This window comes from Stegodyphus dumicola, chromosome 5, assembly GCF_044657685.1.
Source record: "Stegodyphus dumicola isolate Sdum_Otavi_A_Nest chromosome 5, ASM4465768v1".
Taxonomy (NCBI): Eukaryota; Metazoa; Arthropoda; class Arachnida; order Araneae; family Eresidae; genus Stegodyphus; species Stegodyphus dumicola.
The window spans coordinates 183,556,840-183,584,147 of record NC_140772.1 but is presented as its reverse complement, the minus strand read 5'-3'; the positions used below and the strand labels follow the sequence as shown (position 1 = coordinate 183,584,147).

At 34.9% G+C, this 27,308-nt stretch overlaps 4 protein-coding genes across 4 annotated transcripts; 1 reads left to right on the top strand and 3 right to left on the bottom strand.

The window, feature by feature from the left end:
* The first annotated feature begins 6,077 nt into the window (after positions 1-6,077).
* Positions 6,078-7,376, top strand: LOC118181238 (uncharacterized protein F54H12.2-like). Its single transcript, XM_035350332.2, has one exon. It carries the CDS (start codon positions 6,078-6,080, stop codon positions 7,374-7,376), a length of 1,299 nt encoding a protein of 432 aa, XP_035206223.2.
* Positions 7,377-8,146: 770 nt separating this feature from the next.
* LOC118192299 (uncharacterized) lies at positions 8,147-13,544 on the bottom strand. The gene is made up of 10 exons (XM_085817445.1): positions 13,362-13,544; positions 12,497-13,271; positions 11,834-12,391; positions 11,457-11,715; positions 11,041-11,367; positions 10,631-10,927; positions 10,262-10,506; positions 10,060-10,147; positions 9,681-9,972; positions 8,147-9,597 (listed from the first exon to the last, which is right to left on the bottom strand). Exons 3-10 carry the CDS (start codon positions 11,983-11,985, stop codon positions 9,308-9,310), a joined length of 1,950 nt encoding a protein of 649 aa, XP_085673571.1. The 5' UTR covers positions 11,986-12,391; positions 12,497-13,271; positions 13,362-13,544; the 3' UTR covers positions 8,147-9,307.
* Positions 13,545-13,885: 341 nt separating this feature from the next.
* Positions 13,886-17,783, bottom strand: LOC146997361 (uncharacterized). The gene is made up of 6 exons (XM_085817446.1): positions 15,146-17,783; positions 14,941-14,982; positions 14,708-14,749; positions 14,526-14,606; positions 14,336-14,416; positions 13,886-14,215 (listed from the first exon to the last, which is right to left on the bottom strand). The coding sequence occupies exons 1-6, from the start codon at positions 15,356-15,358 to the stop codon at positions 14,024-14,026; spliced, it is 651 nt and encodes a 216-aa protein (XP_085673572.1). The 5' UTR covers positions 15,359-17,783; the 3' UTR covers positions 13,886-14,023.
* Positions 17,784-19,081: 1,298 nt separating this feature from the next.
* On the bottom strand, positions 19,082-20,862 carry LOC146997360 (uncharacterized). The gene is made up of 4 exons (XM_085817852.1): positions 19,879-20,862; positions 19,674-19,715; positions 19,441-19,482; positions 19,082-19,339 (listed from the first exon to the last, which is right to left on the bottom strand). The coding sequence occupies exons 1-4, from the start codon at positions 20,089-20,091 to the stop codon at positions 19,082-19,084; spliced, it is 555 nt and encodes a 184-aa protein (XP_085673978.1). The 5' UTR covers positions 20,092-20,862.
* Positions 20,863-27,308: the final 6,446 nt, after the last annotated feature.

Sequence of the window (27,308 nt, the reverse complement as noted above, 5' to 3'; positions counted from 1 at the left end):
AGAAACATTATACAAACGCAATAAGTAGTATACCCCCCACTATATGCGGCAAAAGGATGCCGCCATGACGTAATAGAACAAAGGATGACGCAACGGGGGCGTGGCCTCTGCCATATTGGATCACGTGACTTCCATCCGCCATGTTGGATCACGTGACGTCCGCCCGCCATATTGGATCACGTGGTGTTCCTTTGGAATGACTCATCCTTTTCCCGCCATGCCGTGCGTGCTGAATCGCCGAGGCATTCATTAATTTTATTCGGTAAGTATTTATGAAGGATTTAATTAATTATTATTTAACTTACCTAATTAATTTATTAATCACGTGGTCTTTGGAGAACATCGGCCATTTTGTTTTGTACCGTGATTTATGCTGCCCTTCATGACAGTTTCACAAATTGCGTGGGCCCGAACCCATGATGTCGAGATCTCTAGCTACGCGCTTTAACCACTGAGCCACGCTTTTGTTACCACAGAAGACTAAAAATTCGTACTTAGAAAAAAAAAAAAAGGCAAAGCGTTCAACGAGTTTACCGATCGAAAAGTTTCTTTTAAACGATGAAAGAGCGGTAGAAGACATATATTTTAATTTCTTAATTTTTTTTCGAACATTGATTACCTTCTTTAAGATATTATAAAGATTATTTTATGCTTAATTTTTAATTAATATTTTCAATTTATCAAATGAATTTTTTTTCTTCTAAGTGGGTGATATTATTTTCGAATGGAAGAAATTTTTTAAAATTATTTATTATCTGCAGGGAAAGAGTTAAAATGATATTTTTACATCTCTACTGATTTTCTTGAAGCTATGTTACTGCTGGCGCCATCTAGCGTCCAGAACATCATCTAAAAGTAACAGGATCGTAAAAAAAAATAATATGAAAATGTAATATATTTCCTTTTCACGGGGTACGAACTCGCTACTACCCAATAATTAATAAAAAGGGATTGAGGGGGACCGCATCCAAGTCTTTAAGCGATACCCCACAATTCCTTGGTTGATATGGTTCTTAATTATCTGCATAAGGTTTTTCCGTGCTCCGCCATCTTGGATTTCCTCTATAGCCGCCATTTTGAAGAATTTTCTTGGTGGGTAAATGACGTCACCCTTATCATGTTTGTGCATGATTTGGTTGGGAAATGGCGTCTGCCTTTTCACTCCCTTTGTGTAGACATCCGCGTAGGTGAACGAATACATTTCTGTGGACCAATCAGAAAGCAGAAAAATGATGTCATGCCCTCTTAACCAATCCGCGTATTCAGACAAAGTAAAAAGTTCGGAGCCGAGTTTCAACCGCTGGATTGCCTCCGAAATTCATTACTTGCTAAATTTTGGAAGTTGTTACCACGCGTTGCTTATTTAGTTTTGTGTTTGCTTTGTTGTACTGTTGTGCATAATGAAACGTCTAGCTGCAAATTCATGTTTATCATCAAAGAAGTTTTGCGGTGCTTCATATGACGAAACTTTGCTGAAGCTTGATTCTTTGCCAAAGAATATGTTTCATCTTCGGAGGGGATATTTTTGTCACTGTATCGTGTTTTTAGGTTTGACTCGTGTTCACGTTCGGAAATATGTGACTGATGACAACGATTTGCTACATCCTAGCAAAGATGGAGTTTCGCTTTCTCCTCTAGTATGGAAAGAATTGAGCGATCATACCAATACATTTGCTTCCTTTGAAGGTTCCGATAGTGTTTTTATTGTGAAGAAAGATGTGTGTGTTTCAAAACAAAATGTCAACGGTGAACTAATTATATCACTACAAAGATTGTTCCAAAGAAAAGATTTACGATTTGAATTTGTACCGGAACGTGTTCTGTTGAGGAAAGAACATTTACGCAAACTGGACTCCATATATAGCGAAATATGTGGTGTCGCGAAGGAAACACTTATTTCTAAAACTCTTAACTATTTTGTGGAAAAGCAGGTGGTTGGTGATACACATTTTGAATTGAATGAATATGCTGGTGATCCAGACCGTCCAAATGGATTTCATGAGCTGCAGGACTCTTTGTGTAAGTGTATTGAAAAATTTATTTCTAAAAAAATTTCAGAACTTTTTGTGTGTTTTGGTTGCAAACAAGGGATTAATAATCAGCTCGGACATGAATGCTTATCAACAAGCCGTGCTGAAAAATGTGAAACTTATTTTGACCAGGCTTTGTTTACAGTTAATTGGCCTGAGATAGCAAATGACTTCATTCGTGAAAATGAATGTAATATAAATTTTTAGTAAACTAATTGTTACTGATGACTTTTTTGATGTTATTAATGTAAATGATGTACTGAATATTATTCAAAATTTATATGTATGTGAAGAAACTAATTTGTTTAAAGATTTACTGAATAGTTCTTTTTGAAAAAATAAAATAAAATATTAGTTTTTATTCACTTTTTTGTATTGCTTTCTTTTTTGTTTCAAAATATTGTTTTTTTTTTTTTTTTAAATTGTATACTTTTTGAGTGACTCGGCATGAATTTTAATTTTCTAACTAAGAAAATACTAAATAGTTAATATTTTTAAAAAAGATGTTATTAGGATTAAGTGAAGCGGGGTATAAAAAAGTATAAATAAATGTTCACTTTGATTTATCATTTCATTTGGGTAGTGCTTGCCCGAGGATGAACATAACTTTTTCTGTTGATAAAAATTCCTGTTGTAATGTCAGAAATTCTGAATCTGACATATCGGGATCCAGCGCAGCCGGCAAGCTTCGGTGGTATAAATGCTTTACAACGTGTTTCTGGAGTAAAAAGCAAAGAAATCAAAAGATGGTTGCAGGCGAAAGATTCTTATACGCTTCACAGACCTCTGCGGCACAGATTCCAACGCAACCGAGTCATTGTAGGGGGCATCGACGAACAATTTCAGTCTGATTTAGTGGATATGCAATCGCTGGTATCTTTTAATAGTGGTTATAAATATTTACTGACGTGCATAGATATTTTTTCCAAATACGCTTGGGCTATCCCTCTCAAAGATAAAACAGCTGTGTCCATTAAATCTGCTTTCAAAAAGATATTTTCGGAACGTACACCCGAGTCTTTACAGACAGATGCAGGAAAAGAGTTTACCAATAAGCAAGTTCAAAATTTTTTGAAAAAGAAAAATATCCACTTTTTTACGACACACAATAATACAAAAGCTTCTGTCGTGGAACGGTTTAATAGGACCCTTAAAACTAAAATGTGGAAATACTTTACCGAAATGAATACACGAAGGTACATCGATGTTATAGATAAATTGATATCCAGTTATAACAACACATGGCATCGAAGTATTAAGACAGAACCTGCATCGGTTACGCTACAAAATCAAGAAAAAATTTGGAAAACTTTGTACGGTCAGCAATCAGCACAAAAACCTGTTCCTTCAGATTTAAAGATTGGAGACACGGTACGCATCAGCCGCGAAAAAATGCTCTTCGAGAAAGGATACAAGAAGAAATTTTTACAATCCATAAAATAATTCGTCGAAATCCTATCGTCTATAAATTAAGAGATTTAGCGGGAGAAGATATACAAGGAACCTTCTATAAACAAGAATTACAAAAAGTAGCGGACTGTGGGTACTATCCTGTCGAAAAGGTACTGAAGACAAGAAAGCATTGGGGAAAATCAGAATACTTTGTTAAATTTCAGGGTTACCCTGAAAAATTTAATACTTGGGTTTCAAATTTGAAAATGATATAAAAACATGCGTACTGTATTTTACTTTTCATTTGAGCGAAAATGTCCTTCTACGTAACACTCATAAGCGATAGCTCTAGGAGATTTTTTCCAGACAATAAAATTTCTCGATTTATTACCCAACTACCGTCTCCTATTGATCTTAGTAATGGGGACTGGGAACTAGCTCTTCTAAATATTATTTACCCTCATTCATGGTATAATGTCGGAAAAGATAATAATTTATTTGGGTTTGCTGTTCACAATGGAGAACTGTAAGGACGGCATGCATATTTCACAAGTGCACATCTGTGCAGCCACCGAGGGAGTGGCTTCTAGGATGGACCAATGAGCATCCAGTAATATTTCTGTCATGTCACATGACCTTTCGTGCTTTAAGATTTAAGCAGGATGGTTGAAAATATTCTGCCAAGCAATTTTCTGTACAAAATAATTAAAGTATCGTCGATTACTTCTGAAACTTTCCATTGCGAAGTTAGATCAAATATAGGAAATTATGAAGATTTCACTACCTGGTTGAAATATATACAAACACATGTTATATACACTTCGCAAAAATATCGATGTGAAATATTACTTAATAAGTGGTAAATAAGATGAAGGAAGAAATATGTGATAAACATTTGAGCCCAAATGCAATCTTTACATAAAACTATGTGTATGAGAAAAAATATTTACACCAATTATGTAAATAGAAGTCATCACTTTTTATTGCAGTCTGTATGAAAAAGAAGTTCTATAATAATAACCAATGCAGAATTTTATTCAAAACGAACTTTACTAATTTGCATTCGTATACATTTAGTGCGTTAAATTTCGCATTTAATAAATGCTCACTCTTAAATGTACTGTCTACACAAGATATACTCATCAGAGTGAATTTATCGTATTCACAATGAGTATTTTCAATTTATTCACATATAATTTTTAATGTTAACAACAGATATAATCAGATCATATGTATTCTGAATCTTACATTTAAAAAAAAAAAAAAAAAAAAAAAAAAAAAAAAAAAAATGCACGCACTGAAGTAAGAAAACACTAGATTCATTGTAACACTTTGTCATTCTCAGCTCAATTAAAAAATATATACACTTGAATTCTCTTAATCCACATAATATGTCGTGAACATCAATCCTAATTAATATTAATGCGTGATAAAAATCGCGAAAGTGAAATGTCAGCGATTAATCAAACTCAGAAAACGAAAGCGCTACGAGATTTTCTACTATTACGCCATATATTTATAACTGCAAAAGCAAATTAAAACGTAAACAACATACACTCACATGCACGAAGATTTAGCGTCACAAGAGCAATAGCAGCTCATTGGTCCATTTTCGAAACTCCTCCCTCAGTGGCTACTCTGATGTGCACTTGTGAAATATGCGGACGGCATATTCCTCCTGGTTATTATGAAACGATACCGGACATATTAAAAGCTATGACTTTAGTTTCTCATAAAAACAAAATTGAATTTTCTTATCATAACATTACGAAAAGAGTAATGATAAAGACGGATGAACAATCAAAAGTGGTTCTTCACGGAGGACTAGCTGAGCTCTTAGGATTTGAACCGGGTGTTTACGAAAGAAGTGTCCAAAGTCCTTTCGTAGCGAATCCGAATGGTTTCTTCCCCGTTATGTATGTATACTGTGATTTAGTTGAACCACAAATCGTAGGTAACGTACAAGCCCCCCTTCTGAAAATTGTAACAGTGGAAGGGAAAGACGGAGAGATTATTGACAAACATTACTCTCGACCTTTTTATTTACCAGTGATTCGCCAACATTTTCAAACGATTGAAATCGAAATAAGGTCTCATTCGGGGAGTCTGGTGCCGTTTGAAAGAGGTAAAGTTTTCATAGTGCTCCACTTTCGTTTGAGACAAATTCTATAAAAAGCTTTACCAAAAGAAAAAATTATTCATTCATAGTGTAAACGTTCTAAAAGCTGTATCAAAAATGCTCATTCCATATGCTTGTTGCACCAAACACTTTGAGGATTATTATGTGGGACAAACTGGAAAAGGTCTGCCGTATTATCAGGGAATGGTTTTACAGAAAGGATACGGAATAGGTGGATTTTTTGCGAAACTTTTCCGTAGTGCCATGCCATTTTTAATTAAGGGAGCAAAAACTGTTGGAAAAGAAGCTCTACGTGCAGGAACGCAAATTGCAAACGATGTGATATCAGGAGAAAATTTTAAATCAGCCTTTAAAACCAGATCTAAAGAAAGTGGAAAAAAATTAGCAAGGAAAGCAGTTCAAAAAGCAGATGAGATGATTGGTCACGGAAAGTTTAAAAGGAAACGCAAATCTCCCAAACGCTTCATTTCGTCTAAAGCCAGGAAAGTGCAAAGACGTGACATTTTCAACTCATAATGGCTTTCCTCTTAAAAGATTCTCCAGAATGCGCCAAATCTGAACTCGATTTATTTACATTACCTCCAACCCAAACAGTTATAGAAAGAGGACAATGGATAGAATTTCATCCCCTTGCGAATGTGTCGGATGGAAGTCCTGTCGAATTCAATGTCGCGGGTAGTGGCGATGACTATTTGGATTTATCTCAAACTCAGTTATACGTCAAAGTTAAAATTTTGAAAAGCAATGGCGGCTCTCTCGGAAAAGATGATAAAGTGGGACCCGTGAATTTGTTTCTGCACTCCCTCTTTTCTCAAGATGATATAAGCTTAAATGAAAGACTTATTTCCTCCAGCAATAACACGTACCCTTACAGAGCCATCATAGAAAAATTACTTAATCATGGTTTTGATACGAAAACTTCTCAATTATCATCAGAATTATATTTTAAAGATACAGCAGGCCGTATGAATGTTTTTGATACTGCGGATAAGCAACCTAATGAGGGATTCAATAAAAGAGCAGAAGAATTTAAACTTAGTGCTACAGTGGATAGGATTGGACGGCTACATCTAGATATGTTTCATCAAGAAAGACTTTTGTTGAACATGGTCGATATGAAAATTAAACTTATCCGCAGCAAACCGGAATTTTGTTTACTGGGGGAGGGGAATTTTAAAGTGTCATTGGAACATGCCTCATTATTTGTACGCAAAGTTCGAGTCAGTCCAGGTGTAATTTTAGGGCATGCAAAAAGTTTAGAAAAAGCGACAGCGAAATATCCTATCAACCGAGTGCTTTGCAAAGTGTATTCCATTCCATCAGGAAATATGAGTTTTGTTCAAGATAGTATTTTTACGGGCCAGATGCCTAAACGCTTAATTGTTGCTTGTGTCGATAATGATGCTTTCAACGGAAACTATAAAAAATCTCCCTTCGAATTTAAGCACAATCATATCAATTTTATTGGCATTTACGTAGATGGGCAACCTATGCCTCACAATCCTCTTCAACCTGATTTCATGAATAAAACCTTTATTCGTGCTTATCAGAATTTATTTGCCAATGCAGAAAACCGAGGATTGTATCTTTCGAGATCAGAGTATCCAGAAGGATACTGCTTATTTCTTTTCGATCTATCACCTGACTTGTGTGATGGTTCTCACTTGAATTTAGTCCGTCATAGTAATTTGAGACTGGAGGTAAAATTCGGTTTCCCTCTGCCAATAACAACATCGTTAATAGTCTATGCAGAATTTGAAAACTTAATAGAAATCAATAAATCTAGAAATATTATCTACGATTTTGGTAACTAATGAATTCTTCAGAAATTCATAGAATACTCTCTCATGACAAATGGACAGCAAAGTACTACACTGGAGTTTTCCCTTCAGATAAAATCCCAGATGTTCATCGTTTCCCAGCAGCTATTGTAGTCAACACTGATAAACACAACGAGAAAGGGACGCACTGGCTGGCTTTCTTCATTGAAAATAATCAGACTTTAGAATTTTTCGATTCTTATGGACTTCCTCCCATGACTTATGGTGATGACATAGCAAAATTTACTAGCAAGTTTAACTGTGTGACATGGAATCAAGTTTCTCTTCAGAGTGTAACATCAAATGTTTGTGGACAATATTGTACTTATTATTTGTTAAAACGATGTCAAGGATTATGTTTGGAATCAATTGTATCTAATCTTTCTGTAAGAAATAGCGATTTTCATGTATTTCATTTTGTGAAGAAAAGGTATGGTGTAAAAATGATTTTTAAGAAATAAAATATTAATTTGCTTGGAATTTTAGTTTTGTCTTTCTTATTAATAAAGTGCAATTTACAATTTTCTTAAATAACTTTTCTTTTACCTTTTAGTTATAGAATAAATTTTAAAGGTTTCATTTAAGCTTAAAAATTATTTTCCATTGTAAATTACTGGAAAAAAAAAAAAAAAAAAGATTTATTTTACTCATGACATCTGCACATTTTTTAAGGAAAAAAAACTTACCTTTAAAAAAAAATCTGGATCATTTTTTTTTCAACCTGAAATTAAAAAATATTTTTTCACACATAAAAACACACCAAATTTAACTAATATCTTTCTTTTTATTTAATATTTTATCCAAGAAGTTGAATACAATTTTCTTTTCTTTTTTACACATTTAGGTTTAGCATACATTGTAAACAGATACTTGTTTTTTACAAACTCCCTGGGAAAATCTACAACATCTAAGAATTTTTTAAACTCTTCATAACCTACAGGCTTGGTCTGTTGATTTCTTAACAAATAATTCACCAAGTCTTGAACATTAGAATTATTAATTTTAACTTGGTTCATGATTAATTCTTTAGATGGAGTCCATGTAATAATATCATTGTGAAGTTTTAAAAAGTCTATAATTCTTTTGGCAATGTTCTTAAATTTCACTGGAGCGGAATTCACAATTTCTTCTTCCATGGTAAACTTTTTCTCTTCTTCTTTGCTAAGCTGAACACTTTCTTGTGTTTCTGATTTTAATTGGGGAAATGTTACATATTTTTGAAGTATTTGAAGGTATTGCTTGGCTTTTTCATCTTCGGATAACTTCTCGTTTAAAATGGTGCTCATTTGCTGATCTAAATCTGATAAATGGTTTTCAGCAAATTCTAATTCTCGATCCGAGGGTACAAGGATAAATTTACAAGCGAACTCCATTAATTAATATGCTCAGTACAGAAACTGCGGCAGGAATGAGCAACGAAAGAAATCCATCACCTTTTTGTACCAATAGTCTCCGTTTTTTAAATAAGGGTATCTTTTTATCACCTAATGTACGCAAAGTCCGTTTATATACGGCCAGTTTACGTTTCTGTCTTTTAGACAAAGGAACGTTACCCTGTAATACATTTAAAGCACATTCACATACACTTTTAATAACACTATTGGGACATTTTCTTAGAAGAGTTTTTTTTTACTTTACTTTTGCCTAGGAGTTTAAGATGTTCCAGGCTCGACATCTGGACCTCAAATGATTGGTACTTTAACAATTCCTTCTCTTTTATAAAGGTCGCATAAGCAACCGCTTTTTGTGCAGATCTTATATTTTAGGACATTTTTTAAATAATCTAATTTTCAAAAAAAAAAAAAAAAAAAAAAAAATTCGGTGTGGCAAATTTTATTTTTTTACAATGTAAAAGAGAGTTTTAAATTTTAAAAAACCTACAAATTAAATCACTGAAGGAGAAAACTTTTTGAGTGCAACAGCAACTAACGGAGTTCATAAACAAAATGCTTATCTGAAGGGAAAATGCCTGTACGTAACCTTAACATTTCTTGGGTTTCTGGTCTTAAATCTATTAGTAAATAACTGTAAGGGTTTGAAGTTGCATCCTGGAAGACTTCCTGAAAAGCCTTTGTTTTCCCGGGGAACATCTGCCTTACCAAATGTACGACTTGACATTTATCTCTAGGATTTTTGAACAGTATCATGTAATGACAATTCAAATGAATGGTTCGCATTCCTCGGGCTGTTACATAAGCGTAATTTTTAGGGCCTCCTGAATGGGGGAAAAATATGCTACAGAAACTACAAGAATAAAAGATCAACCTAATAAAAAATAAAAATAAAAATGAAGCTCACCAGAGACAAATGTAGTAATAGTATCTCCATTGAGTTCATCTGTAAAATCCCCCAAAAAATTACCAAGAGGCGGATCGTTGGTAAAATCGCTTGCGTATATAATTGAATCCGTGTCATGATACAACACAGCACGGCCCAACTTCTCCATTTCACTGTAAAGCTTTAACCGTGCCCATGCAGTAGTAAAAGCTGCCAAGAACACATTTGTGGATGTGTCCTGTGGAACAAAATAATGTTTATAGTCCCATTGCACAGCAGCTACTTCAGGAGTCGGAAAATATAAGTCTTTGATCTGGAGGAAAAGTTAGGAGGTTGCAAGATTAATCATTTAAAAATATACATCTTAATTTACATTAGAAAATAAAATTACAAAACTTACATTTTTTGTTGGATCTGCTAATAATTTATTGAAATCAGGTAATGTATGAACATAAGTCAAACGTATCTTGTTCAGGTTCATTCCCCATCTTTAAAGAAAAAAAATATATAAGAAAAGAATGAGCATTTTTTTTAAGAAATAATAAATGATATAAAGATGTGAAACAACTCTTTCTATTAAAAACATTATAATAATTATTTACCGCCCCCAGAAGCTGTTCAAAGCCAATTTGGCTACTTGCCGTCTTCCAGGATTCTTCTTAATATTAAATTCATCAAGCTGCACACCCTCTCGCTCAAAATAGGCTTCAATGTAGCGTTTTCGTTCGGTCGAGCTTACACAATCGGCTGGCCAGCCGCTGCTTTCTTGTTTTATTTTTAAAAACAAGTTGATATAAGATTGAAATAGAGTATCCGTAAATTGAGAAAAATGGTACACTTCATAAATCTGAAAAAAAAAAAAAAAAAAAAAAAAGATAGTGGGAATATGAATATAATAATATACAATAAAAATACATGCTGTGACATTTATAACACATTCAATAATACTAATAATTACCCAAAATACTTACCTTTGTTATACAGTAACCGTTTTTCACTGCTAATTTGACTTCTTCAGTCACCCATGTGCCAATGATGGCTCTCTCATCATCTGAGTGCTGGCAAATGCCTTGATACATTAATTCAGCACAAGTCTTGCAGAGGGGAAACATCAGTTTATTTTGTGCTCTGTACGGTAATACGGGGAGGTATAAACCTCGAGGAGGCAGTATTCGGCACTTTATAATACCGAAATAGTTTTCCAAGGCATCAAAATTTTCAGTAATAATATTAGGGTGTCCGACGGGGTACAAACAGTATTTATTGACCTAGGAAAAATTGAAAAAATATGAATAATCGGAAAAGCGATTTTCTTTTTAAATAAGACATGCGCGTTTAATAAGATTATTTTATGCCAAAACACAGAAAAAAAAGTATTTACCCATGGATACAGTGAAGTGAAATCCACATACTTTGCATCACCCTCATAATACAGCTGAATGGCATTTGTCCGCCCGCCGAAGAAAGCATCTTTAGGATTCAATCGATCCTGAAGCTCGTGACTTAGAAGAAAATATTTTACTTTTTCATCTGTTTTCTTTTTCATCTCAAACTCATGCTCCCACATTTCAATTACATTATACCCTCGATCACGTAGCTGGTAAGTCTTGTCTACCGTTTGTTGTCGCAATGTCGACATGGGTAATTTTGTTATGGGGTGGAGTGCATCTCCGTCAAAACAGGTGGAGCAACCGTGAAAGAAACATCCCTGCGATAGTTAAAAATTTTTTCGTATAATACCAATAAATAAATAAATTAAATAATATATTTATAAATAAATAAATATTGAACTCTTACGTAGTATTGATAAACAGTATTTGTTTCTTTGCAATATCCGTCTACAGATATACCATCCAATCGTCTTTCTCCTTTTCCGTTCAAAGCGTGTTCGATTTCAATGCTCTCTTTTTGGGCAATAAAATCAAGCCAACGAATACAGTCAGGACTATGATTCGTGCGATTGATATAACCTCCTACAGGTATCATTGCGATGGTATTAGGTATTATGTGTCGGGATCTGTAAACCGCCATACACGCTGATGCAATGGTTATGTAACTGAAAATAAAACGGACAAGAAAAGTGTAAATCATATATACATAAAGTATACATGCACGTATACAATACGTTGTTACAAAATGACAAAACCATGTAAAAGAAAAGGTTTGTAAAATACCAAAAGGGGTCTACTCCTGTAATTTCTAAAAACTGATTTCTAAATTCAACGCAACATCTACGAAGGATATCAACATCTGATCTGAAAACGAAAAGAGTAAATAAATAAATAAAACATGGTACCAAAAAAAATACACCTAAAAGACGGATCATAATGAAGGATTAGAAATAGATTGTTGATACAAACCGGCAATACGCGAGAATTTCTTCTTGGAAATCAAATATATCCTTCTCGTGTTCTTTATGCCATTCCAAAAAGGAGGTTCGCACCGCACTAGTCATACAATCAGGATTGTAGTACTTAGGCTCAGGTAAAAATCCCACATAATTTTGATTTTCTTTCTTGTTGAAAAGGTGCGGAAAATATCCTTTTTTTAGTTCTGTAAGGCCGAAACAAGCAGGCAGCTTTGAGAGAGCCATCGGCAGGAAATTAAAAGAATCAATAAGTTTTATGTTGAGGGCGGTATGGGTGATTACCATCACTTTAGAGCCATTAGGGATTACTTCAGGTGCCGTACCCTGTTCTAAAAGCCATGCCATTATAAACTGACCGTCAAATCTGTAAAGAAAAAAAAAATTATTATATTTTAAAAAATGTATTATATTTAAAACAATAGCCCTATAATATATATATGCAGATTAAAAATAATAAGAATACATTTACCCCTTCATATTGTGTGCAATAACAGTGTAATTTTTGTGCACTGTTGTAAACAGCCAAGAGCTGACATGACATGCTTCGTATCCTTTAAATATTTTCTCTTGGCCATCTTTGTACTGCGCTACAGCAAAGTTTACGATGTGTTCCCCTGATGATTGGTCAGTTTCGAAATCAAAGAAAATTAATTTATCGGATGGACTTTTCGCAGAAATGAGTTGTAAGAAACAATGATGTTCTGACGCTATAACATACTCTTTACACGAAGGGCATTTCATAGTCCCGCAACGATGTAAAATTTTAGGACACTGCCGTCGCATGATAATTTTTGAGCATTGTCTGCACTGATACATCTGTAATTAGGAAAAAAAAAGTAGAACAAAGATTTTTTTAAAAATATATTTAGAAAAAAAAAAACGTTTTAAAAATGTAAGTATTAAAAACTTTTTTTTTCCCCTAGTTGAGTAATACTTACCCTATCGCATACTGAATGCTCTTGTCTACCTGTGACGGCTTTATGCGCTGCAAAGCAGTCCTCAGATTGACAGAGGCGATCACAATCTTTACATCTTTTAGGCAATGCTGGAACGCATTGAAATCTTAGGCAGACATGGCACATATTGTCACACCTGTGATCTTCTGGACGGTCATATGGCTTTTCACAATTTTCGCAATAGTTTTTCGAACCATAAAAACCGTGTAAATTTGTAATGACATCAAAATGGCCATTGTGTTGCCACAAATTAATGCGACGAGTTCGATATCTTCCTTTATACGAGACCTAGAAATAAACAGTTTATAAATATAATTTCATTTTACATTTTTTTTTCAATTTAATTAATTTTTTTTTTGTTTAAAATCTTTGGCTTACTTTATTTAAATTTTCACTGCTTATTACTACGATTTGTATATTTAGATGATTTTCAAATGTGCAGATTTCAGTGTATGTACAAGGACCAAGAGGAACTCCAGCACACTTGTGTAATTCTTGAGCTCGTAGCATTAGAACAGATCGTCTCCGATCCCGTAGAGAATTAAGCGCTGACTTGTCTTGCTCAAGATAAGCTAGGGCCATATACGATTGCTTTTGCGCAACACAACCCTTCATCATCTGACGGGATGGAAAGGACAGAGCGTTTTTTAAGACGATCTACTTGAATGTTGATTATCTTTGCTCTACCTGCACCGATATCCCTGCGAATCGTGATCACATCTACTAGGAAGCCTGAATCCAGCCGAATTTCATCTTTTGACTGCAGAACTTTCATAATAACCGATAATACGGTCTCCACCGTCATGGAAGATACGGCAATAATTTTCGTAGACATGGGTTTATCCAATCCATCGGCTTGGATACACATTCGTATCCAATCTGTCGGCCTTAGATTTTCTGTTGACCGTTGAATTAATATTTCAAACAGCTGTCTAACAGATTCAGTTACGGCTAGAAGAGGCCTGTTGCGAATATTTTGAGGCAGACGATTCATATCAACACGTGCCTGGAAGGTTATTTCCTCGCCTTGATACTTTCGGTTACGACGCCGTGCCTTCTCTTTGAGTATAATAGCATTTTCCATCTGGAAAGAAAAGAACATAATTCAGTGTAAATGAAAATAAGCACACACGCAAACACACCATAAGCCCTAAAACAGGAGAAAAACTCACATTTACTGAAATGTCATGTTCCACATATGCAGGTCCTTTAGATGGAGCAGAAGGTTGAGTCTAAAAGATGTATAGACATCACAGTGATATGAAAAACATAACAAACATAGAAAAACATAAAAAACATAGAAAAAAATAATTCTCATATATATTTATATATATATTAAAAACTGATATTACCTCATATCCCGAGCCTACTTGATAGTAAAGAGGCAAAACCAAAGGATTCTCCAAAAATATCTGCGAAGTTTCACTTAAGAGCTAAAGAAAAGTAACAGTTGTGTTTAAAGAAATTTAGGTTCAGCTTATATAAAAAAAATACAAAAAAAATTAATGACAGGGGAAAAAAAAAAAAAAAAAAACTACGTACTTCATCTCCTGAATCACTAAAATAATTTTCAATGCCGTCAATAGGATTTTCGATGAATATTTGAGATGTTTCACTCAGGCACTAAATAAATTAAAAATAGTGAATAGTCTTTTTCTAGGTGGGGCAAAAAACTATACATTGTAAAAATAAGCCACAGAAGGAAATAAATAAAACTAGCTTACCTCATCATCAGAATCTCTTAAAAGCGCATGGAAATCCTCACACTACAAAATAATAGTATTTTTAATCATGTAAGTATTACAAACATGTGGTCAAAGAACAATTGAAAATAATATAGCGATATAACTGTTTTGAAACGTTAATATTACAAACACGTGTTTCAACAAAACAGGGTAAAATATAATAAAAAAATCTAAGTCGTATAAATAAAACACATAAATAAAATTTAGCTTACTTGATCATTAGAATCTCTTACAGATACATCGGAATCCTCACACTACAAAAAATTTTAATTGCGTGTCAGTATTACAGGCACGTGGTCAAAGAAAAAAAAAAAAAAAACACTAAAAAAATAAAATTAAACACATAATAACCTTAATACATTTTATATATAAATAAAATAAAAATAAATAAAATAAATTTTAAATATGAATACTTACTTGATCAAAAAAGGGTTCCAAAGAACGTTTACTGTTTCTTGAAGCCATTTTCGCAGATACGAAGAGAATTTCTTGTTTTTTCAAAAAGCGTGGTAACAAACTTCTAGAATTTAGCAAGTAATGAATTTCGGAGGCAATCCAGCGGTTGAAACTCGGCTCCGAACTTTTTACTTTGTCTGAATACGCGGATTGGTTAAGAGGGCATGACATCATTTTTCTGCTTTCTGATTGGTCCACAGAAATGTATTCGTTCACCTACGCGGATGTCTACACAAAGGGAGTGAAAAGGCAGACGCCATTTCCCAACCAAATCATGCACAAACATGATAAGGGTGACGTCATTTACCCACCAAGAAAATTCTTCAAAATGGCGGCTATAGAGGAAATCCAAGATGGCGGAGCACGGAAAAACCTTATGCAGATAATTAAGAACCATATCAACCAAGGAATTGTGGGGTATCGCTTAAAGACTTGGATGCGGTCCCCCTCAATCCCTTTTTATTAATTATTGGGTAGTAGCGAGTTCGTACCCCGTGAAAAGGAAATATATTACATTTTCATATTATTTTTTTTTACGATCCTGTTACTTTTAGATGATGTTCTGGACGCTAGATGGCGCCAGCAGTAACATAGCTTCAAGAAAATCAGTAGAGATGTAAAAATATCATTTTAACTCTTTCCCTGCAGATAATAAATAATTTTAAAAAATTTCTTCCATTCGAAAATAATATCACCCACTTAGAAGAAAAAAAATTCATTTGATAAATTGAAAATATTAATTAAAAATTAAGCATAAAATAATCTTTATAATATCTTAAAGAAGGTAATCAATGTTCGAAAAAAAATTAAGAAATTAAAATATATGTCTTCTACCGCTCTTTCATCGTTTAAAAGAAACTTTTCGATCGGTAAACTCGTTGAACGCTTTGCCTTTTTTTTTTTTTCTAAGTACGAATTTTTAGTCTTCTGTGGTAACAAAAGCGTGGCTCAGTGGTTAAAGCGCGTAGCTAGAGATCTCGACATCATGGGTTCGGGCCCACGCAATTTGTGAAACTGTCATGAAGGGCAGCATAAATCACGGTACAAAACAAAATGGCCGATGTTCTCCAAAGACCACGTGATTAATAAATTAATTAGGTAAGTTAAATAATAATTAATTAAATCCTTCATAAATACTTACCGAATAAAATTAATGAATGCCTCGGCGATTCAGCACGCACGGCATGGCGGGAAAAGGATGAGTCATTCCAAAGGAACACCACGTGATCCAATATGGCGGGCGGACGTCACGTGATCCAACATGGCGGATGGAAGTCACGTGATCCAATATGGCAGAGGCCACGCCCCCGTTGCGTCATCCTTTGTTCTATTACGTCATGGCGGCATCCTTTTGCCGCATATAGTGGGGGGTATACTACTGCAATATATGAGCTGAAAAATCCAATAACTGGAATAGGTTCTGGGAAAAGAACTCACCTGCTTTCCTTTTCGAGACGTAGCATTACCAAAGGAACAGTCTCTTGCCGTTGCAAATGTGCTTCATAAAGAAAGGAGACAGAACATTTACATCTCTCATGACGGTGGGATGCATAACAGACTACCACTTCCCGAAAATGAGGAAAGGATGGATGGAGAAGTACATAAGAGGATGAGAGAGATAGTTAATGCATTGCCGGAGACTAGTGATCATCTACTACGGACTCCAAGATCAAAGGATTAGGAACGGGGAAGACGGGCACCACACCTTTACCATTTGGTTAATTGGTTTAGCGCCGTATTTATTACGTATTTGAATTTTCTTGCCAAGCAACTTATATCTTTTGATAATTACAGTAAATGAAACTTGTGCGATTTGGAAGGTTATATATTTATGACCTGAAAGAGTATATTCATCAGAGACTGTCCATTCTTGAATATATGGTGCTAAGGATTGATTGGATATTGTTAAGTCAGGCCATCCTATTGCAAAAACACGGTCAATAGAAGGATGTGCACGGATTGATTTACGCAAGTAGATTAATTAATATATTATTTATTTTGAGTCACAAAATTGTCAAAGAAAGAATCCTATAAGTTCTTTGGTTTCATATCGTATTCCTGAATTTTCTGTACACCTGCCGACTTGGCCCCGAGACTTTGTCCATCCACGATTTTAGTAGCGAAGTAGTCAAACTGCTTTACTTTGCCTATGGAAGCTTTCCTTCTTTACGTATATGTTGTTTGGCTTCAGGGTACCATACAAGTTTACAAGCTAGTAGATACAGTTTCCGCCCGTAATTTAATAGCACGAGCAGACGCTCAGCTTTCTGTATATGCTTCAACGTATATAAAGCTTTTATGTGCATTTCTTTAATTAACCTTAATTGTATTCATCGTCTAAAAATAAATGTGCGAGTCTATAATCCTGGAGTAATTATTTCCAAGCTAAGAAGACACTACACATATACATCGCAAATTTTCCTTTACATACTTCTAATTTTGTTCAAATGCATATTTTTCTAATATTTTGACATTTTTCTCTTCATACTATTCTACGCTCAGAACAGAAATATAGAAAAAAGATGAAACTTTTAAAATAGAAATTCTTTTTGACTTAATTTCATTTAACCACAGTAACATTTTAGTTGTATAAGCTGAAACATTAGATTTTTTTTTTTAGTTAAGAAGAGAACCAAAGAAGCATTTGTATGATTTAATTACCGTTCTGAATTTTTTAATTAAACATATTTTTAACGGTTAAGCTCTTTTTGAATTGTTAATCTGAAATTTCCGGATTGCAAGTTTTCTTTTTAATTATTCCGAGAAATGCTGGTCACCTTCACACATAGTCAGCTTAGAGTCATGATTGCTATGAGATGTGGGTATATTCACTGAAGAATTTTATTATAACATTCGACCTGATGTTTCTTCACTTCGCCGCCCTGATCGATACAGTGGTTACAGATTTTGACTGCTGTAGTCTTTGGTACGAGCTCAAATCCCAAAGAAGGCATGGATATTTGTTATTACTTTTGCATAATTTTAAGTGGTACTCGAATAAAGGCTCTATTGATAATTAAATCACTAAAATCACAAACATAAAAATATTCGATTAACTGCGACATCTGGATTGTTTAAAATCCCGTTTTCACGCATACTGACACGATTTAAAATTCAAATTCTAAATCTTTGATATGACTCATGATCGCAAATGCCTAGTTGTGTTCGCAAATGAATAAAAATTTTAAAAGCACTTCCTTTCTAGAAAATTCCTTTAAACATTTTTCTTACATCTTAATTATTTTTTAAAATGCAGTTTAAAAAATTAAGCCATTTTTGAAAATTGTAAAAATTATCAATTAATCAAAAGAGATTTAAATTTACAAGAATTTTAGCACGGGTCATTGTTCACTAAAGAAAAAGTTAAAAAGTCAGGATTGACATAAATTAATTAAATAAAGTTCGTTGAAAGAAATTTTCGCCAACTAGAAAATTAGTGCCAAGATTTAAATGCAGATATCGCCAAAACGGCTTGTATTATGATTAAACGAATCAGTATTTATACATAATTTGAGGCATAGGATAACTCCTTTGAGTAGCTGGTACTTTTCCATCTGCACACTTACAAATAAAGTGCATGTTGACTAACTATACTTTCGGGTAACGATATCGGTCGAAATTGGCACAGGCAATGACCATTCACGCTGGCAGAATGCTTTTACCTTTCACTTATTATCATATACCACTACAACACGCTAACATTTTCCGAACACCCTGTACAGAGAGAGCGATTACATGTGACAGTCACTTGTTTCGTTTCTAGGCTACAGCAATAAATCCATACTGGATATCTTTACTGGCCGCAGAAAAAAAATTTCATTGCTATTTATGACAAACAGTTCTCGAAAACATTTGACCTGATGTTTCTTTATTTCGCCACCCTGATCAGTACAGTTGTTACAGATTCTGGCTGCTGCAATCTTGGGTACGAGCTCGAATCGCAGAGAATGCATGGATTGTTTGCAGTGTAAGTGCTATAGTGTCTTTGCGACAAGGGGACACTAAAAATATATGGCGAGCCAAAAGTCCTCTAATTAATGACAGGGGAAAAAAAAAAAAAAAAAAACTACGTACTTCATCTCCTGAATCACTAAAATAATTTTCAATGCCGTCAATAGGATTTTCGATGAATATTTGAGATGTTTCACTCAGGCACTAAATAAATTAAAAATAGTGAATAGTCTTTTTCTAGGTGGGGCAAAAAACTATACATTGTAAAAATAAGCCACAGAAGGAAATAAATAAAACTAGCTTACCTCATCATCAGAATCTCTTAAAAGCGCATGGAAATCCTCACACTACAAAATAATAGTATTTTTAATCATGTAAGTATTACAAACATGTGGTCAAAGAACAATTGAAAATAATATAGCGATATAACTGTTTTGAAACGTTAATATTACAAACACGTGTTTCAACAAAACAGGGTAAAATATAATAAAAAAATCTAAGTCGTATAAATAAAACACATAAATAAAATTTAGCTTACTTGATCATTAGAATCTCTTACAGATACATCGGAATCCTCACACTACAAAAAATTTTAATTGCGTGTCAGTATTACAGGCACGTGGTCAAAGAAAAAAAAAAAAAAAACACTAAAAAAATAAAATTAAACACATAATAACCTTAATACATTTTATATATAAATAAAATAAAAATAAATAAAATAAATTTTAAATATGAATACTTACTTGATCAAAAAAGGGTTCCAAAGAACGTTTACTGTTTCTTGAAGCCATTTTCGCAGATACGAAGAGAATTTCTTGTTTTTTCAAAAAGCGTGGTAACAAACTTCTAGAATTTAGCAAGTAATGAATTTCGGAGGCAATCCAGCGGTTGAAACTCGGCTCCGAACTTTTTACTTTGTCTGAATACGCGGATTGGTTAAGAGGGCATGACATCATTTTTCTGCTTTCTGATTGGTCCACAGAAATGTATTCGTTCACCTACGCGGATGTCTACACAAAGGGAGTGAAAAGGCAGACGCCATTTCCCAACCAAATCATGCACAAACATGATAAGGGTGACGTCATTTACCCACCAAGAAAATTCTTCAAAATGGCGGCTATAGAGGAAATCCAAGATGGCGGAGCACGGAAAAACCTTATGCAGATAATTAAGAACCATATCAACCAAGGAATTGTGGGGTATCGCTTAAAGACTTGGATGCGGTCCCCCTCAATCCCTTTTTATTAATTATTGGGTAGTAGCGAGTTCGTACCCCGTGAAAAGGAAATATATTACATTTTCATATTATTTTTTTTTACGATCCTGTTACTTTTAGATGATGTTCTGGACGCTAGATGGCGCCAGCAGTAACATAGCTTCAAGAAAATCAGTAGAGATGTAAAAATATCATTTTAACTCTTTCCCTGCAGATAATAAATAATTTTAAAAAATTTCTTCCATTCGAAAATAATATCACCCACTTAGAAGAAAAAAAATTCATTTGATAAATTGAAAATATTAATTAAAAATTAAGCATAAAATAATCTTTATAATATCTTAAAGAAGGTAATCAATGTTCGAAAAAAAATTAAGAAATTAAAATATATGTCTTCTACCGCTCTTTCATCGTTTAAAAGAAACTTTTCGATCGGTAAACTCGTTGAACGCTTTGCCTTTTTTTTTTTTTCTAAGTACGAATTTTTAGTCTTCTGTGGTAACAAAAGCGTGGCTCAGTGGTTAAAGCGCGTAGCTAGAGATCTCGACATCATGGGTTCGGGCCCACGCAATTTGTGAAACTGTCATGAAGGACAGCATAAATCACGGTACAAAACAAAATGGCCGATGTTCTCCAAAGACCACGTGATTAATAAATTAATTAGGTAAGTTAAATAATAATTAATTAAATCCTTCATAAATACTTACCGAATAAAATTAATGAATGCCTCGGCGATTCAGCACGCACGGCATGGCGGGAAAAGGATGAGTCATTCCAAAGGAACACCACGTGATCCAATATGGCGGGCGGACGTCACGTGATCCAACATGGCGGATGGAAGTCACGTGATCCAATATGGCAGAGGCCACGCCCCCGTTGCGTCATCCTTTGTTCTATTACGTCATGGCGGCATCCTTTTGCCGCATATAGTGGGGGGTATACTACTTATTGCGTTTGTATAATGTTTCTTCCTTCTTTATAAACTGCTTCTGTCTTTTTTCTTTATCCCATAGTTCACTTTGATACCGCCTTCTCAATGCTTGAATTTCTTTCTTTGAATTGTGAGTTCCATCGCCCACCAGGAGTTAGACTTAGCATAGGTCCTAATCGCTTTTGAGGTATATTCACTGAATTTGTCAGTGTCACTTTTTGAGTCCAAGGGTTCAGGGGTGGTAGAACTTCTCAGACAGCATAAACCGGAAGTCGATCCAGTTTGTCCTTTCTAAATTCCAACGCTTGTACCATCTTTCCTGTAAAGAGATCTCTGAGATTTCGCAGGAAATTATACGATGATCGCTCAACATAATGTCATCTATAGCAGTCCAGTTCTCCACAGTGATGTTGCCTTGAGGCTTGATCGTGGTTAGATTGACCCATGATTCACCTCTGTTGACAACGCATGTTGCTCTGCTTCTTGGATCATTGCATATCATGAACTCTGTTGAGGTTATAAAGTCACAGATTTGCAATTCCCTTGGGTCTGTGTAAGAAGTGCTCCATAGGATATGCTTTGCATTAAGGTCACCCTAGATGATACAAGTAGTATTTTCATACTTTCGATTTATAGTGTCCAAGTGACTTAGGATATGTCCAGTGGCAGTGAAGGGAGGCAGTATACTTGTAGAGACATTAGGATTTTTTCGGAAGCATGAAAAGATGAAAAATGAGGAACACCTTCGCAGAGAATCGAACCACGGACCTATGGAATACTCGCCCAGCATGCATATCACTACACCACGAAGGAATGCTAAAAAGGCGGGAGAAATACCTTATATACTCCCCCTTTTAAAGGGTGACTGGAGTTTTAGGGACCCAATCGCCAAATCCTGAGTGTGGAGAATAATCATCCACCACCCTTTTAGTTCGGGCGCCACAGTAGAGACATAAGGATTTTTTGGAAGCATGAAAGATGAAAAATGAGCAACACCTTCGCCGGGAATCGAACCACGAACCTCTGGAATACGTGCCCAGCATGCAGACCATTACACCCCGAAGGCACGCTAAGAAGGCGGGAAAAATACCGTATATAATAAGCATAGGATGTACGGCACAGCTCCTTCCACTAGGATTACTGCGAAATATTCTGAGCAAGTACCTCGAAGATGGAATAGTCCGGAATTGTTGGCGAGAATTGCCCTTTAAGGTCTGTATCTTTGTGATACCTGCGCATATTCATTGGTATGTTTGAAAGCTTGTTTTTAGAAACATACGTTTCTTGGATGGATGCTAAGGCAATGTCATTTTTTGTTATGAGTTCTGCATTTAGCTATTTTGCTGCACTCTTTGAATGCTAGAAATTGAGTAAAATTATTTTGTAAATATCCATAGTTTATTTTTCTGTTATATAATTCGAGTTTTCTTTTGTGTGTTAGGCATAGCCTTGGCATCATGGTTCACATTTAGGCAGAGTTTGTACTTTTCATTTGCTTTCGTACAGTTGCTGCTTTAATGCAGTTGCTTCCATCACTGGGCAGTCTGCCTTCAAAAGGTCGGTTTCTCCACATTCGAGCACTTTTGCTCATCTTTGCTTAAGTCTTTGGTGTGTTCCTAACCAAAACAGTTGAAGCACTGTTGCTGTAAATAACTTATACACTGTATTGCGAGTCCATTGAAGATTTACTTTCTGATTTCTCTTCGTGAGCTTAAAAGTCTCTGGATGCACAGCTGTAACCCAGTTTTTCCTGTACCGTCCTCTCATGGAAGACTTGACTCTCTATCGACTCATCTTCATATCCACGGCTCTGCGTAGGCATGATTTGGGCCAGATTATTTTCAGCGATGTCCTCGTTTACAGTGTACACCATGACACTAAGATTCAACCTAGTAGGACGCCTGACGTTTATTTCTTTCATTTTATTGGATTGCCTACTCCAGGAGGGCCGTATTGTCTTCTTCTTCTCCATTTTTTTTAACACCTGCGCTATTTATTGTTTTCATTTTTCTGACACCCACTTTTAGTTTTGTAGGATTGATATTTTGCAGTAATTTTTGCTTAACTTTCTGGAGTTTTAATTTCATTTTTTAGATACAGGGTAAAGTGTTCCTGCTCGGTTTTCCTCTTTTTTAATCGAGACTTCGAACATTGTCGTACCTGTTTGGAGACTTTTCGGGGGCAAGTCATTCCTTTTTGCAATATTTTCCACCTTTTCATTTATTGTTGTCTCCAGTTCTGCTTTGCTTTCCTATACTGCCATTGCAAGACGCTGTTTCATCATTAATTGAACATATATAGTTGAGTATATATCGTATTTCTTCACCAGAACCCTTAGAGATACGCTCAGATTTGTGAAAAGTATTTATTTGAGCCATGCATTTGTTGACTTCCATAGGAAGGTCCTGAACACCAGAATAGTGGAGCCACTTACTCTTCACGGATGAGTCTCAGTTTAACCCCCACAACGATTCCTGAAGAACAATGATATGGCGAGAGCCACGGACACGCTACTGGCCGCCAAGCATCGTCGAAAGAGACTATTATAGAGAAGGAGACTTACTTATATGGGCTGCGATATTTGTGTTTATTCTGCAGTGCTAGAAATTATCACTGTGAATAATGAATGTAATAGTCTAATGAAGCATGTTCTTGTACACCATGTAATATTTCATGTAATTTAACAGTATGCAACGCTTGAATCAGAAAATGTGTGTCTGCCGGTAGCGTTTTGTTTTTGTCGGGATGACATTAATCCGTTAAGTACCACAGCCTTAGTCCGGATGTCATCTCGACGACAAGAAACAACGAACAGCCGCACTGACCCCTGCGTAATTCTTGTTGGCTCCGTCACAGCCATCCGATATTGCGACTAAATTCTACACCCTCTTATGCATCCTTTTGTCGCTGCAATGGCTACCGACTCGATATTTATCGCCCGCCCGCATAGAGCTCGAGCGGATTTATCTGAAGAGTGAAACCATTCCGTATCTGCCGTAGCCTGCTAGATCAACTGACCTAAATCCAGACAGAAGCAGGTAGCAGTATGCCGCCAGGCACCTTACTGTAGTTCCGACAAGCGTTAAAGAATGGTCACTGCTGCCACAACAAGCGATAAACAACACTATTTCCAACTTGCCTCGCCATTGTCAAGCAGTGATGTTTCCATTGTACATTCTTCCGACCCATTTGATCTTTCGTGATGTCATGTTCGTACTACGTGTATTTTTACATGTCTTTGCTTTATTGTTTGCTATCTTGTCTAGTAATGACACACCAACCTCTTGGATTTATGTCACGCATATCCTTTAAACAGTTTTTGTTTTAATCTGTGCTTTGCATTTCTCACTTATGTTTTGAGCAGAAGTGTACAATTTCATATGAAAAAGTAGGAAATTCCTTAGTCGGCCTCCGGTTTAATTTAAGAATAATAATAAACAGTCTATACAGTGTTTCAAAGGATGATAGGGAGGGGGGAACTATTCATTTTCCAGCATGCCAATGAAAAAAGGTAAAACTGTTAAAACGCCTCTATAAGACTAGAAAACAGTAACAGTGTATGGAAGAAAGTACTATTGCTTCGTCCTTTCGTCCAAAATGACGTTTCGCCTAATTTTTCTTCCCGTTGTCACTTGGCGGAAGAGTATTTTTTCACCATATCGCCTATTTTCCGTTTTATCTCAATATCAGATACTTGATGGGAGAAGAGAGATCAGTTTGGCTTATTTGATTGTGGGGAAAGCATTCTAGGGCTATTTCTAAGGGAAGGAAAGCCTTTGTGGCGGGCTTTCTAACGGAAATTGACTCATAACCATGTTACATAATGAGAAAAACCACGGAAGTGCTCATGCAGCCCGCCCGTTTTTCCGTGCGGCCGCTGGTGCGCTCTCGGAGCGTGAGCGAGATGGGAATTTTTCTCTGTCCCTGTCTGCATTCTCATTCCGTACCTCTTTAACGTCTTAACTCATACCTCTATTTTTATTTCACTAGCTTATACTGATATCTACAGTTATTAGTGAGCAGTTTTATGTGAATTTTGATTCACGTGTATTAAAATTTCGCCCTTAGCTTCTTTTATTTTAATGTATTTTTTATCTTAATTTAAGTATTTATAATTCCCCAAATCGTTATATATTATACACAATTTTAAATTATAAACAATAATAACAAAAGCATATACTCCTTATGTTAATTAAATAAATATAATATCATCATTTTCATAAATTAAACTTCCTCATCAGTAAGACCATGTTTACTTTCATGCAATAACAAGACTTTTTTTATTATTAGACATTATTTATTTTTATTTTCCATTTTCTGTCTTTTTGATGTCAAACGCGATTAGTGCAGGATAACATTTAGGGAATGATTATTTTAGAAATACATACTGAAGGGGAAGGATGAACTTCTTAATTAGAGCAATGTAAATTTTTTTTTGAACTTCGCAATTTAATCACACAAAGAAAAAAAATCCTTTTTACTAAACAAATATAATTATTTTGCTTAAAACTCTTAATTATGAATTAAGACTACAAGAATTTTTTTCCCATCTGTCTGAGTTAAGCAATAATATCTTGAAAAATCATTGCTTTGGAAAATTCTGCATATTTTCATGCGAAGTAACACTTCTTTTTAACCAGACGACTCGCTATTCGGAAGTTTCCATATGTATAATACGAAGATGAGTTACTTTCCGGTAAAGAAAATTCCGCGCAGACAACCCTCCTGCTAGGCTTATAGTTTTTGTGTGCTATGCATTTAGTCAAAACCCAGCTCAATCGATAATATGACAATTTAATTAAAATTCAGGCTTCTCTGAAATATAGAATCAGATTCGCATTCGTCTTCTCAACTATTATGGAATTATTTCTTTATGCCTGAAGTATGTAAATAAAAAGTATTAAAACTAATAAAAAGTATGTAAGTAAAAATATTTTGCTTTTAAGCTAATATAAAAAAGTCAATATAATAAATACATGGTTATGTAATAAATTCAAATCGTAATTCGCCACACAAGTGATAAATAACGCTGTAGCAATAAAATTACCTTAAAATTGAAACTAATCCATTGCATCAGGAATTATACAGAAATGAAAACTATTGTTTCATAGAAAATTCATCAGAATGGTTAAATAAATATCGTATAATTAATTCTACTTCTTAAAGTTATAAAAATGTTTTATAGGCAGATACTTATCAAATAATTTAAAATATTAACATATTGCAAATGTTTATAGAGTTGAGTCATAATCCTATCAGTAACGATATAGAATACTGTTATTTACGCCATGTTGTTACGTAGAATATTTTATGCTAAGAAGTTGCAAGAAAACAAAGCAGATACGCTGTGAATTCAAGAACTAGTGTGGTAGAAAGTACTAGACATGCATTCAGTTGAAATGGATTTTTAAGGTAGGCTTATTATTAAAATAAAATTCTCGAGATGCATAGAATTTTCTACTGAAATTGTGTTTCAGTTATACAAAATAAGTACCGGATCCCTCTTATTTAAGGGCTCCAATGCGCTACAGCTAGAATTAAAATTTATTTCAAAAACTGAGAAGTACCCGGAAACACTACCAATATGACCACCAACCCTAGGACTTAACGAGTCTCTCGGTGAACATTATCAGAGCCGGGCTCCGATCTGCTCTGTCGCAATTTAAGCTCTGTCATTAGTACTTTGACGGAGATATTCTGCTGTACGTATTAGGGTCTTTTCTCGCCGGGTTGTTTCAAGCCTTGGGAGAACGAGTCGTAAAATGAATCCATGATTTATCAACTGCCATTACTAAACTCAAAAGATTCAGGAGCGACGGTTCTGCGAGACAGTCTAATGATAATGCTCCTCTCAGAGTACGCGTTGAGTAGGTGTCAAAGTTTTCGGGATCCAATGGATCTAAAATTTCTTATACTAAAGATTCCAGAGAGAAGACTGGCTGTCTTGCTGCTTGAAATGTCCAACAAAAGCTACTACACGTTGCATGGAAATTGATCGGTTCTCAACAGCAGTGAGCTCAGTAGTA

Bases quoted from the DNA above. Each gene is read 5' to 3' on its own strand.
- LOC146997360 (XM_085817852.1), bottom strand. From the start codon at position 20,091: ATGATGTCATGCCCTCTTAACCAATCCGCGTATTCAGACAAAGTAAAA. The intron at 19,716-19,878 runs GTAAGTATTCAT...AATTTTTTGTAG, and splicing joins TGGAACCCTTTTTTGATCAA to TGTGAGGATTCCGATGTATC. The intron at 19,340-19,440 runs GTAAGCTAGTTT...TAATTTATTTAG, and splicing joins TAAGAGATTCTGATGATGAG to TGCCTGAGTGAAACATCTCA.
- LOC118192299 (XM_085817445.1), bottom strand. From the start codon at position 11,985: ATGATCCGTCTTTTAGGTGTATTTTTTTTGGTACCATGTTTTATTTAT. The intron at 11,368-11,456 runs GTAAGAGTTCAA...TAACTATCGCAG, and splicing joins ATACTGTTTATCAATACTAC to GGATGTTTCTTTCACGGTTG. The intron at 10,148-10,261 runs GTAAATAATTAT...TTTTCTTTAAAG, and splicing joins TTGAACAGCTTCTGGGGGCG to ATGGGGAATGAACCTGAACA.
- LOC118181238 (XM_035350332.2), top strand. From the start codon at position 6,078: ATGGCTTTCCTCTTAAAAGATTCTCCAGAATGCGCCAAATCTGAACTC.
- LOC146997361 (XM_085817446.1), bottom strand. From the start codon at position 15,358: ATGATGTCATGCCCTCTTAACCAATCCGCGTATTCAGACAAAGTAAAA. The intron at 14,983-15,145 runs GTAAGTATTCAT...AATTTTTTGTAG, and splicing joins TGGAACCCTTTTTTGATCAA to TGTGAGGATTCCGATGTATC. The intron at 14,750-14,940 runs GTAAGCTAAATT...ATTATTTTGTAG, and splicing joins TAAGAGATTCTAATGATCAA to TGTGAGGATTTCCATGCGCT.